Below are 13,980 nucleotides of genomic sequence, written 5' to 3' on the forward strand. Positions count from 1 at the left end.
TTCTCATTTATCACCAACCCTAAGTTTCCTGCACGCATCCCGAATAGCCCCCAAACTCAGGGAAGGTTGAAATGTGTCACTCCTCAGGAGATCAGTCACTCCTGTTTTCCACACATGACACACAGTGTGAATGAAGTGTGGCTGAAGGCCCTGGCACAGCCAGGACTGATGAGATGTGACAGCTGTTTCATTTTGTTTTTGCAGGGGACAGGAGGACACTTAGCCCCAGAAATGCTGGTGTAGCCATGGCTCTAAGCTGTACAGTCCCACTGTAACCACAATCCTCAGTTTCCTTCCCAATTTTTGGTGCTAATTTCAGTTTTGACTAAATTTGACTAAAAGAACTAAAGAAGAACTTGATTAGAGAACGTAAAGTTTTGAGAAAGATGAAATACCTACAAATACCAGGTAAAACAGCAAATTCCTACTAATTCCCTATAACAGCCCAGCCATGAGCTGCTCAGGGACTCTGACAGAGACCAGTTCACAGGAAAAGAGCCTTCTTTGAGCTTTAGATATTAAACAGAATAACCTGCCTTTCTTACACAGAGATCCCAGCTTTTTACTAATCTCCTCAAATAAATATTCCACAAGCTAAGCTGTGATATGGGATGCTCAAATGGGCCAAAACAAAGTTCAGTGTCAACCACTCTTTCCAGTAATTATTGTGTCTAAAGTCGTACAATTAAAACAAAGAAGCAATTCTCTTATCACCTCTTTATTTGCACCTTCAGAATCAAGAGTACAGCACATGAATGAAGACTTTAATCCCCTTTTTTGCCTTGTCCTGCTTTAAAGAACAATTCTACCTCTCACAAGGAGGAGCACTGTATTCCATGAGAAGGACTGATTTTTTTTTTCCTAAGTGTTCTTTTTGGAACCATTTTCCTCTCTGTGCTTGACAGGCACCATGGGAACAGTCAGACGAAACAAGAGATGTTTTATTACTCTTTTTTTTTGGCCAAAAATAGCTAGATTAAATACAAGATCCAGAAATGATACCCTGCTGTTCCAGCCAACTCGATGAAAGTTCTTCAGATGGCAATGCCATAACAGGTAACATATGGTACACTGGGCTTTATCCATCTTACAACAGAAACACAAAACTTCAGCTCATAAAAAAGGCAAATTTTTCCATGTTCATTTGAAAAAAATCACTTAAACAAGAATTGCATTTTAATCTCCAGTTTTCAGAATGAAAAAGCCATTAATCAGTCCTTTAAAAGGAGGGGAATTTACCAAAAAAGCAGTCAGAGAATCAGAACTAACAGAATGAGTGGGATTGTGCTGTGTCATTTTACAGAGTGACAAAGCATTTCTTAGTTACCAATATTCCTTGAAAAAAAACTCCAGCTACAAGTCACAAAATCTTTGCTTATTTCATCGTGGAGTGCAAGTCTTCCAAGTGAATACCATCAAACCCAGTATCTTAATGTACTTTGAGCAAACCCAGAACTGTGATGTGCCAATTTACTAATTTTAGCACTGTGATTAATCCTGGCTGCATCAGAAGTGGGGCTGGAAGGGAGATCTGCAGAACAAGAGAGAAGGCAACAGCTTCCTAAGCTTTCTAGAGAAATGCCAGAACAAAATGAGAGAATGAAGTTAAAAGCTCTTTGCAATAAGGAGGAAGATAAAGGATTAAAATATGTTTATTTACATCTACAGGCGGTAATCTTTCAGAATAAATTTCAGCACAACCTCTGTGTGGTGTATTTTGGGAAACCAACTACCACAAACCCTGCTGTCACAACAAGTAAAAACCCTTAAGGCACAAGGAAAGAGGCCGACACAATAAGCTGTGAGCCTGATCAGGGTCCCTTCAGTGAAATTACACTCTCTGGTTACCAACTTACAGCAAAACACCCAGTACCTCCCACCTGCCTGGGGTTGCTTAGGATACTGCTCCACTGGTCAGCATTTTACCTGTATTCTTTCCATATTTCTCCAGACAATCTCTGCCACAGAGAGCTTTCAAAACCTGTTGGAAGTCTTGCTTTTGTATATAACATTCCTGGAAAATTAAGTTGTTCTCCTTGCACATCATGCAGGCAGCAACAATGCCCTTTGATGCATGAGCCACTGCAGCAGAGCGTGCTGTTACTGCTGCAATCTCACGAGCCTCTCAATGGGAGGGACACACTGAGGGCACAAAAATGGTCCATACACTTCCCTTTTGGAAAGGAAGGCAACAGAAACAGCAATAAAGTGCCAGCCCTGCCCCCAGAAAATGTGACACTTCGAGAGAACCATGAAGGGCTGTGCCCATCTCCAGCTGCCTGCTCCATGAGTGCACTCCTGTTACCATCTCTCCCAACTTTTCCGTTTTCCCCTAATTTTAAGAGACCAGTAACACAGAGTGGGAGGCCCACAAGCAACTTGGGCTGTGCAACACACAGAGAGCAGAGAAACTGCTTATACCAGTCAGTGGGAATGGAGACATTTTCATCAGAAGAGTCCTTCTGAAATTTTCATCACCCCCACTTCCATGCTCAAATGGCCTTCTAAATGCTCCAAGTCTCACTTTTAAAATATTTATTATACTACTTCTGTTTTTCCATGTACTTCACTAACCCAACCTGGAATACAGATTATAATTAATTTTAAGAATAGTTACTCCTTTTAAGGCAGTTAGAAGAAACATTTAAAGTAGTATAAAGCAAGCCATGTCTAAATCCTGAGGTTTTAACACAACAAGGTCTACCTTTTGTCTGATGAACTTTACATACATCAGAAAGCTTCCTTATGAAAAAGTCATCTCTCCCCTCCCATTCTCACAACCCTTGCTTTTCTCATGCACTGTTTCCTTCCTGTTCCTTTGAACACAGAGAACAGTTTTTTCTGTCTGTTTTCAACTACTTTGCTGCCATTCCTCTCCCAGTGTCTGAAGGCAAGTCAATGCTTCATTTAAAGCTAAAAAAAAAAAGCAAGACACTTAAAATAGCCTTACAAGTAAGACATTTGAAGATACCTTACTATGCAACACAAAGCTACCTTTTAAGTATTGTACCAAAAAGTTGTACCTGGGATTATACTACTCCTTTATCCTTATTTTTTTGTTGCTTGTTTTTATTAAGCAGCTGCCATAAACTGATTGCTGTGCATTTTTAAGTTCAAAACCAGATGGGATTCCTACTGAGAAGTACTGCCACATTCATAAAGTTGACTGCTTCCTGAATTAAGAAAAACATATTGGAGAACCATTGTTGAATTCTGTTCTATGGAATCATCAATGTCTAACTGAAAACTCACACTGTAATCTAGCAGCAAAGACTCAGCCACTTGCCTATCTAACATTTAGTAAGTCTGCAACACCAAGGAGATGAAAACATCCCCCCTAGCTTTTCTGTGCTTTCCCAGCTTAGACTCCCATTTCAAGACATTAAATAGTGATGAAAAGTTATTGCATATTTATTTTAACAGTTCATCGTAGGTTTTAGTAAGTAGTTTGACTGCTCAGAAAGCAATTGCAGTTTCTGCAGCCTACCAGAAAACAATGATCCACCTTGGCTGTCACGTCCTGCTAACAGGCAGGAGTAAAACATGCCTGCTTTTCAACTAGGTGAAAGCTGAAATTGCTAAGGAGCACAGCAACATCTGCCAGATATTTTGAAATCTAACTTTTTGGCCAGAGCAAACATGATTTGCACAAGGCTTATGAGATAAACTACATATTTGTGCTAACCAACAGAATGTTGCTTCATTCCCTAGGCAAATAAGCATATATTTACATAATGCTGTACATGAGACCTTTGGCTTAAGAACACAGAAGCCTCAGTCAACTTTATGTCTACATGTAAAACCAAGGTGATTCTGTTTTTACCAGCACCACAGAGCTGTATGTCGGTTATTTATGAAATACACACAAGGGATCCTTACGAACAGAGCTCCTTCAAGAACTGAAGAGTCCTGGGCACTACTTTGAGCTTTCATATCTGCAGTTCACTCAGACACACTGGAGATAAGAGACTTAGGACAAAGTCAAACATACTTCAGATGTTTGGAGTTGAGGGATTGCGGAGACGCACAAGTTGCTTTTATAAAAGGGCAAATGCTATCTTAAAAAGCAAACAAACACATTTTTAAGTCCTTTTCAAAGTGCCAGACAGCAAATTAAACTTCCTAATTGCTAAAAGAAAAAAATCAAAGGGGACTGCTTTTCTTCTTTTCTATGTGAATACCATATATTCAAAACTAGAATAAGTCCTTACATTACAAAAATAAGGAAAGACTTGAAATTTCAGCAGGGCTGTCAGCATTATCAGGACCTCTTGCAAAACAGCAGATTTCTTGAAGAGTCAGGAGGTATCAGAATTAAAACATTCCAGCTCTTGTTGCTCATACCTACAGGCAGTCTAAAGAGGCCTTCCCATTTCTCACATGGATAAATCTTTCTTTTCCAGTTTACAATTTGCACAATATTATGTCAGGGCAGACCTGGGAAATCCACCTTGTAGGCTAACTAGTAGTGGCCTATATCCCCTTTACTGCAGGCATCCTTTGACTGGAACAGAGGGAAAATATGAAGTTAAAGACCTGTAACACTGGTGTAAAGGAATCTTATGAAGTGTCTGGAGCTCCAAGAGATTTGGAACATTACCAAACATCTAATTTTCTGGATTGTTACAGTTAATGCTTATATGCACAAAACCAGAGAGAGGCTGTAGATATGAACACAGCGAGGCAAAAGTAAGCAGTTAGCAATCCAAACAAAATTTTTATTGAAATATCTGGTTAAAGAAAAAATAGGGAAAAAAGCCAGAAGTATACTTACTGCATGTGTGTAACAGTTAGCAGCATGCTCATAGCAAGTGGGTTTGTAGCGGCTGTTGGCTGGAGCTGGGTGGTTCATGAACCTGTTGAATAATTAAGAAGCACTTTCAGGAAAGTTACTAAAACATCTCTCTGAGTGTCATGAAGGAAATGAAGGAATACTTCCAACCTGGTAGTGTTAAGAATTATAAGTACAGACATGTTTCAAAGTAACTGTGATTTAAATTGCAAGTTCTCCCAAGTAAAGTCTCTTACCAGACACACATGTTAAATAAATTCCTGTGACTGCCTGGTACAAGGGATGGTTATCTTTAATCAGGAGCTCACACAGAGCAGTCAGACTCCCTCTTTTCTGACAGTTTGGTCAGAGGAAGAATGGAACATTTCCTATTTAAATTACATGGCAAGGACTAAAATTATTCTTGAATATGGAGTTCATCATAGCTGTCAGGGGTTATTCTTCTTTTAAGAAGTTCTTGAAACTGCAGCAATATTCCAGTGTGGAGCACTTGAACACTGACTTTTTGACTCCTATAGCATGCAGTATTTGTATCTGGAGAATGAAATGGCTCATTTTGCCAATCCCATGTCTGTAACCAAGATCCAAACATCTCCTGCATGGGGATGATAAAAGGAGACTCTAATGGTCAGTTCCGAAGAGGAAACATTTCAAGAGGTTTGCCATAGACATTCCACTTTTTTCTCTAAGAATTTTCAAACATTCTAACACACAAACAAGCACATCAAATGCAGTCTGTGCAAGCTGAACAGAATATGATGAAACCTAAGAAAGTTTCAGAAGAACTTGCCAATGCAAACATTTTATTTAAGTGTATTAAAAAACCCAAACACTTGAGCTTTTTCTGTGAAACTCAACAATTTATATCTGTGTAGGAACACCTGTAAAAGACAGCACACACCTATATGCAACAGTCAAATGAAAGCTGTGAACTTCTCCAGCTACAGTCTGTTATCCCAGCACTGCTGACTGTCCTACAAAAGTGATTATCTTTCACCAATAATTCAGTTTACTCCAGGTTTTTCTAAAACTATGCACTGACAGGTATCCAAGCAGCCAGGAACAGCTTCACAAGAAATACAGAACATGTCTGTATGCTCAGAACCAAGAGCAGCTTTGTTACATAGATTTTTACAAAAAGCTTGTTAGACAAACTTTGGTCCTTCCCCATGTCCCCCCTGGTTTAAATCAAAATGAGTCCTATTTTTATGACATCTATAAAATATTGGCCAACCTCAAACCAGGGAAAAACAAACAAACAACTAAAAAAATCCAATGCAAGTCTTACAGTTGGCATAAGCAGTTCCAGATTTCTGGGATATTTCATTTGGTTTTCTTGACTGATTTATTAAGTGACTTGTGAGTTGTTTTCTTCTAAACCAATAGATGAAAATGTAGTAGCACTGGGAAAATAACGGTGTCATGATCTCTTCCTCAACCATGGCAATTTCAAGAAACAGTTTAATTTGTACTAATACAAAGGCTAAGAAAAATGTGAATTTAATTCAGACAGCACATGAATGGTTGTTAGCAAATAACCCTGCAGGAGTTAATATATGGTTTAAAATGGCAATTCTTTTGTCAGTGAGAAATGGCACCTTGCTCTCCTCTCCAAGAAGACAATGACACTCATCACAAAGGCTCGCAGAATATTTGGAAAATTACTTTTTTCCCAGTGCTTGTATGTCTTCAACAGCTGCTGAACACCATCTCTGCATCCTCTAAAGATGGAACATTCAGTTTGCTCAGTTCTGCTTCCAAGTCAGGAAAATGTTTAAAAATAAAAGCATCTGCTGGCTCAGTGAGTGGCCAGGCTTGGACTGCCCTTGTCCAACTCCATAAATTCAAAGTCATGGGAAACTTTTCACTTATCACATCTAGAATATTATTACATTTCTCTGTGGTGGTACCTTGGAAGTCTCAAAAGAAGTAAAAAAAAAAAAACAAAAAACAAAAAAACCCACTCAAATCTGAAGAACCAAAAGGAAAAATCTCATATTCTGTAGTAGCTTTATAATTCCTTTTGTTCCAAATTTCTATACAAGAGACTATTATCATATAAAAATCTATAAATAATTGATGTCTCCTAATGGGATCTTCTATTATCTAACTACTACTTTTAATTTTTTTCCCTTTTGTTCAGTAGGAAATACACTGCAACTTTCTAAAGCAAACACATTGGATCTAGGGGCAATGTTAGATTTTAGAATTATGAACCAACACTAAAAATTAGGACGTCTTACTGTCACTAACTTAAAGACATTTATTAGCTGTAGAACAGAACACAGAGACAGTAACAAATCTATCCTTGCTCTGTTACCTACACACAGATCTTTTGTCTATGGCTTTTTCCCTGTTTTGTTTGTGGCAGCACAGGAACAATGCAAATATTCTGCACCAGAGTTCCAGCAGAACTCCAGCATTAGCAACATCTCACCCATCCCCTTCACCTCAGTGTTTATACCAATAACACCAACACCACCCGTGTGTTTTGGCAGGAGGGGAAGTGTTCAGTTTTACCTCTGCCTTGCAGAAATGGGTCTCACGATGTCCCAGCACCAACTTTGCTGCACATCTGATGGACCTGCGCCTCTCCCTTCTGAGAGGGAGCCTCCATCAGGCTGCAGACCCTGATGCCAAATGCTGGAAAGCATCTGCTCAGGTCACTTCTCACAGGCAACAGTCTTAGTAAAGCAACCTTTCAGCTATTCCTCTCTGCCTTTTGATAATTAACTATTTATAAGCATTATCAGAAACAACTTCAGAGGGAGGATCATTGACGACGTGGCTGGAAGGGCAATAATACCAGCCAGTGCTTCTCACGAGTTCGTTTCATTTTCAGCTTGACAGTTTAGGCTTCATGTCTTAAGAAGCATATGTGAATTTTGAAAAATAGCTGCTCTGCTCTCTGCTCATCAAAACCAGGAAAATTATTTTGACACACACTGTTAAAGTCAGTCATATACTCCTGCAGTTAGAGACACAAATGATATTGCAACACAAAGGCAGAAGAATGGGGTTGCAAAATTATTCACATTCCAGAGGCAAAACAGCTCCACTCTTTCTGAAAGATAAATAAATAAGCAAACAAACTCCATGCCACCACCAACAATGGATGCTTCTTGTTTCCTGCCTTGTGAATACAGCAACACAGGGACATTGTTCTTCCTCCTATCTACAGGTCACGTTTGCCTCTTCTGGAAAAGATAATTGTGGGAATTATAATCTCACCTTCCTAGAAGTGGAAGCACAGTAAAGAGCATTCAGATGCTGTTTACTCCTAAACAAAGGCTCTCTATATCACAGCCATTAAGGTTATTATCAAATGCAGGACAGTCTGATAAAGTCTCACTGAATTGGACTACAGTTTACAGGAAATGTCTTTAATTGAAGCCTTTTTGATTCTCTAGCAAATCTCTAATGTATTTTTTGAGAGCATATCTGGTGAAACCAGAATCATTTAATCAGAGGATATGCAACACATCTCACAAGGATGCACAAATACTTCTCCATTTAAGACACTGAAAATCCAAGATATTCAAGATAAAATATTAATGCCTTCAATACCAGAATAAGAAATTTCTGAAATTAAGAGACTGAGAACTGCTTGCAGCCAGCCAGGAGAACAGAATGCTTTTGCACTGAACTGAGCTGAGAGTTCCTTTTCACAATTTAAATTCTCAATGTGCAGAACTTGCTCAAGGCCAAGGAAGTTCAAGACTCAGAATTTCACAGCAAACAAACAAATTTTGATGAACATGCTCCCAATATAAGCAGAAAAAAGGTACTGAGAGAGACATACAGCAATTTAAAACAAGAGGGAGGAAACTCACACCCCTCCCTTCACACTACTTGATCTTTGATCTTGAAATACTTTAAATATTTTAAATTCTAAACATACAGACTGATCCATCCTTTGTGACAGACCCTAATCTCAAACTCCTATAAATTTCCAAGGAACAGATGCTATATGTTTCCCAGAGATTCTAGAATTAAGAGAAGATTTGGGAGACAAAGCAGAAGGAAAGCCCGAGGGTTCTTAATGCTTTGTCTTTGCATGCAAAGCCAGCTTAGAAAAATAAATTACAAAACCCTAAATCCATTGCACATATCTGTATGGCATTAGTCTGGCATCACAACAAGCTTAGACCCCAGACTGCAGAAGGGAAATCAAATCTTATTGAGGATTCCCATCTGCTGAATGAATTATTGTTTTAAGTATGAAGCAAAATGTCAGTAAAACCAGCAAGCACTGATAATGGCCTCAAAGATCTGGATTTTTTTTTTAGTCTTTTCAGGAAGTATATTTCCTTTATTCAGCTCAAAAGACCTCATACTTCCTTTTACCAGCTTAAAAGCACATTCCTTCTTTTTGTGCCTTTCTTTCTTTGTGCTTTCCAGCAGCAGGGGAAGCCATTTAGACCTAATAAACCACAAAAAACAGCATATGAGAAACTGCAACAAGGTGGGCGTAACTCCACAAAACCGGCAGTAGCATACATCAAATGGGGTTAAAAATTGCTTCATTATCTAAATATATGCTTCAGTATCTAGGATGTCATCTAGGCTCTCTGTTTTCAAGAGGAAAACAAAAAAAAAATACAAGCAGGTCAAATCAGATCTGATGACCATTCAGATTAGATTTTGAAGAGACAATAAAGGATTTATTAAAAGCTTGCTTGCTTTCTCCAAATTTGACTTTGACCAAATTCATTCAGTTAATAGTAGATCCATCTTCCTCCACATTAGGCACCTTCCTTCCTGGATTTGACAGTATCTAGCTGTGGTTTGTAACTGTTCACATAATCTCTACTATCATTCAGCATCTGAGGCACAGGAATAATTCAGATCAGTGCAGAAGCAGCTCCCTTATTTGGAAATATCAGTGAAATCCCACGCTGTGTGAAGGTTCATGTACTTACAGCACGATACTAAAGATAAAAGGAAACCTGCAATACTCTGAGAATCCACAAACAACTCTGCTATCATACATAGATTGTGTCACGGAAAAAAAGCGTCTGTGCATCCCACTGACCTCCCCAGCCTTCTGACAAGTATGAAAGGCAGCAATTCAAGCAAAGAGTGGGCAGCAACCACAAGTCATCCCAGGTGCTGCAGCACATCTGACCTCAGGGGCAAGCGACCAGCCAGCCGAGGTGTGGGCTAGCACAGAAACCCACGTCCAAACGCATTCATATTTTTCTCTTTCAGTTTTATTTCCTTTTTAATACTTAGGTTTCAGTTTCTTGAGCAAGTTGGTGAAAGGAGAGCAGGGCAGCCCTGGTCAGGGAAGCCACTGTGAAACTGGCCTCAGCCAGGAGATGGGCTGTCCAGCAACAGTTACTGGCCTGGCATCTGGACTCTGGGCAATGAAGAACCAAAGCCCACAGATGTTTATCCAAGAACCACGACTGCAGTCACCCAGTCAACCTCCCCGTGAACATGAGCATCATCTTAAAGCTGAATAAGGGCTGATTTTTAACGTGAAAAAGCATAGATTTAGACTGGACACTAGGAAGAAATCCTTTCCTGTGAGGGTGCTGAGGCCCTGGCAGAGAAGCTGCGGCTGTCCCATCCCTGGAAGGGTCCAAGGCCAGGCTGGACAGGGCTTGAAGGAACCTGGTCTAGTGCAAGGTATCCCTGCCCATGGCAGAGGGGTGGAACGAGATGAGCTTTAAGGCGCTCCCAACGCGGAGCATTCTGTGGTTCCACGATACTCGATGCGCCCTCGAAGGCAGCAGAACAAGGAGCTCCATGGCCCCGCGGGGCCACACGGAGCTGGCGGGCGCTGACCCAGCCCGGCCCAGGAGCCACAGGTCGGGCCCCGCGGGAGCGCCGCGATGCGCGGCTGTGACACAGGGCCGGATGCGCGAACCTTCACCCATTTAGCGGCGGCGAAGAACAAACAAACACACAAACAAAAGAGCCTCCTCACCCCCGCCCACTCGCGCCCCTCGGGATCTCGTTGCCCTCCCCGCCCGGCACCGGCGAGAAAACCTCGGCTCCCCCACCCACCCACCCCTCACCCCGCCCGGGGCTCCCATCCCGCGGGAAGCGGCTCGGGCAGGAAGGGGGATCCCTTCCCCGCCGGGGGTCGCGGCGAACTCACCTCCGGAACCGCTCCCGGAGCCGCCGCATGGGTCCGGGGCGGGGGCTCGGGCCGGGGGGCTGCGGGCGGCGCCGGGGGCAGCTCGGGCCGGGCTCCGGGCCCGCATTGGCGAGCGCGCGGCCGCGGCGCGCAGGACGGCGGGCGCCGGGCGGGCTGAGCGCGGGGCCGGGCGGGCGGCGGCCGCTTTAACCGGCCCTGGCTCCGCGCAGCCCCCGCCCCGGCCCGCCCACCGCGGCCGAGCGCGGGAGGAGCCGGCCCGGCGCGGGCACCGGCGGCATCGCCGCTGCGAGGTGGGGCCGCGCGGTTGCGCCGCGGCGGCGCCGGGGAACGGGGCCGGGGGAGCACCGGGGTGGGAGCGGTGAATGAGGCTGGGGATGGGGCTGGGGGGAGCGCGCGGGTGGGAGCGGGAGCCGCGGCCTGGCTCCCGAGCATGGCCCGGCCGAGCCGGCGTTCCGGCAAGCAGTGGGTGGCAGCGGCCGCGGCGGTGCCCGGGGCCGGCGGTGCCCGGGGCCGGCGGTGCCCGGGGCCGGCGGTGCCGGGGCCGGCGGTGCCGGGGCCGGCGGTGCCCGGGGCCGGCGGTGGCCGGGCTGGCTGCAGCTCGTCCCGCGGCCCCGCTGGGGATGGAGCAGCACCGGAGGGACTGTTGGGGACTGCAGTTTAATCGCCGTTGTCTCAGCTCGTTCATCAGAGAGGAGGACTTGGCGGTGGCAACACGCTTCCTCTTCCCAGCCTGGGAGCTGTAGGAGCCTGTCTGCGAGGATTCGGCACAGACTGACCCGGGTGACTTCACCCACCCGGCCATGGGGTCCATCCCGGCGTGGCACAGGAGAGCACGGCAAAACGCCGTGGCTTTGCTGTCACATAAACCTGCACATGGGATCATTTACTCCGCTCCAAATCGAGATCACAGTGGCCAGACTGCTTGGCGGAGATAAACTGGCTGGCGGGGTTCCCCATCTCTATGCCCTAACCTTACCTACTCAAATCTATTTTTGCCAAGCAAGGGTTATTTCACTAAGTGAAGGGACCATGTCAAGCATATTTCTGTAAGGTGAACGTGGTGTTGCCTTGTACAGTACAAATCAGGGCATGAATTAGGAGAATATTAATATTATTGGAATTCTATTTTTACACTATTCTTCTAATCTAATATCTTGTTTACAGTGGCATTTTGAACAGTTCCAGCCCTCAACAAAAGTGATTAGTAGAGGCACACCAAGGCAAACCACGGGTTTAGACAAATAAACCATACTCAGTGTCAACATCTTTCATGGTAGGACCGAGGCAGACAGGATCTGCTGGCAGCTGTGCCATGGTTTGTAAGTCATCTCCCAAGCTAAGCATGTCTCTTCTGCCAGGTAACCACCTCCAGCACAGGGAAGTGTGAGCATCACAGCTTGGCTGCATGTCAGGCTCAATCTGACTGTTGATGGCTCTTGGTCCCCTTTACCAGCTGTTCCCTGGTGCCAGCAGTGAGCAAAGGATTAGGTGGTAACAGTTCTGTATACTGCTGTGGCAAGACTTGCCCCTCAGTTTCTGTAGTTCCAGATACAAATTGCAGATTTTGTTCTCCAGCAGGGGCTTGGTTGCTGCTAGGATAGGTGAGGCTGGGCCAGAAGACTTCTGCAAACAGCTGCTCAGATTTTTTGAAAAAGGAGGGCAGAGCCTGATGCTGGAAAGGAGAGCTCCTGAAATGCAGAGCCAAACTAGTTCCCTGAGAAATACTCCCATTCATCTCAGTGAGGTATCACTGTTAATATGTTGGTATAATCTGTCATCCAATTTAGCAGTGTCACTGGTAATAAAGTTTCATATTGCCTATGTTATCTGTTAATCCAAAAGGAGCAAAGTTTGAGGACGCTGCTCAAGAGCCCAGACCTACACACAGCTGCATTTCAACAGCTGAAGTGCCAGCAGTATCCCAATATCCTGCCTTTATATTGAGGTAGGGCTTGTGGTGATGCAGCTGCCTTCCTGCTCAGTACCACACACCCATCCTTGCATTCCTCTGCAGCTCCCCAGTAATTTGCACTTTCAGGCTGTAGAAATGTTCTGGAACATGTGATATGTACACCATGACTGGAAGGCTGGCTGCTTTGTGGTTCTGGCAAAAAACTGGGCTGACTCCTGTAAAATGAGTGCACTGACACTGTCAAAGGTGCACACAGAGGTGTTAACTTGTCTCCATCTCCTCTCACTCCCTCTGCTCCTCTTTGACTCTTTCTTCTGCCTTCTTCCAAGCCACTGTCATTTTCATTTCCTTCCCTGCTGCTGTGGACATTTGATCTAGACTCTACTCGCAAATGTGTCACAGAGTTCTTCTTCTCACAGTTTTCAGAGCCTGTTTTTCCACCTTTGTTCTGTGGACACAGATCTCAAACCAGTGTAACTTCCTGTTGCTGGAGCATCAAAGATTTACAAATTCAAGATACAGAAAAAAAAAAAAATCTGTTCAGACTTGTTTACTTTGAATGAAAAGAAGAACATTCACATCATGAAGCTTGACTGAGTGGAACCAGGTTAAGCACGCCCCAACCATCATGACAGTGGTGTTGAAACTGGAAGATTTTTTTTACTGGAAGTCAGTGTCTATTAAGGAGAACATTAAATTACTCAGCACAGGCATTGTTAAAGCAGTCCTGACCAATGACATATTTTTAGTACCAGTGGCTCTTGTTGAACTCATCTCTGTAATTTTTTTTGATGATTGAATGAATCAGAGTGCCCTAAAAACGTGGCAATAAAAGAAACTCCTTGTTATGGACCAAGGAACCATTAAGTCTAAATCCTAAAAATTGGCATTCAGCATACAAGATTAAGGAAGCAAAAACCTCGTTAGTTTGGTTACTCTTATTTACAAAGTAAGAAAAAACAGAACCTTCTAATACTTTAAGTAGTTTTGATTAAAAACATTCTTAAGACTAGAAATATGTCATTGTGCACTCAGCCAGAAATGCATTTTAATAAATGAGTCAGGGTTACAAGAAGGATGAAAAACTTTCCTTACTGAATGCATCCTTGCTGTGGGCCCCAGTCTTGTAGTGTGATTGGAAGGAGCAACATGCTGAACATGAACAGC

General features: G+C 43.5%; 1 protein-coding gene and 1 long non-coding RNA gene across 10 annotated transcripts in view; one reads left to right on the forward strand and one right to left on the reverse strand.

Annotated features, from left to right (window-relative positions):
* Positions 1-13,980, reverse strand: part of MMD (monocyte to macrophage differentiation associated) — a 41,340-nt gene that overhangs the window by 6,170 nt on the left and 21,190 nt on the right. The window contains exons 1-3 of one of the 6 annotated variants that reach the window (XM_068209665.1): positions 10,276-10,370; positions 10,072-10,147; positions 4,775-4,855 (exon numbers count right to left, since the gene is read on the reverse strand). In XM_068209665.1, coding sequence (XP_068065766.1) covers positions 4,775-4,855; positions 10,072-10,147; positions 10,276-10,367 — 249 coding nt within the window. In that variant the 5' untranslated portion in view covers positions 10,368-10,370. The other 5 variants (XM_068209669.1, XM_068209670.1, XM_068209666.1 and 2 more) reach the window with 5 other exon arrangements.
* On the forward strand, positions 11,080-13,229 carry LOC137485249 (uncharacterized). 4 transcript variants are annotated; one of them, XR_011005241.1, is made up of 3 exons: positions 11,080-11,191; positions 12,066-12,645; positions 12,744-13,229. It is a non-coding gene; the product is annotated as an uncharacterized lncRNA (long non-coding RNA). The 4 variants fall into 4 exon arrangements; XR_011005240.1 differs by lacking the exon at positions 11,080-11,191 and having other exon boundaries at positions 11,507-12,389; positions 12,480-12,645; XR_011005239.1 differs by lacking the exon at positions 11,080-11,191 and having other exon boundaries at positions 11,518-12,645; positions 12,744-12,846; positions 12,940-13,229.

Source organism: Anomalospiza imberbis, chromosome 19 (assembly GCF_031753505.1).
Source record: "Anomalospiza imberbis isolate Cuckoo-Finch-1a 21T00152 chromosome 19, ASM3175350v1, whole genome shotgun sequence".
NCBI lineage: Eukaryota > Metazoa > Chordata > Aves > Passeriformes > Viduidae > Anomalospiza > Anomalospiza imberbis.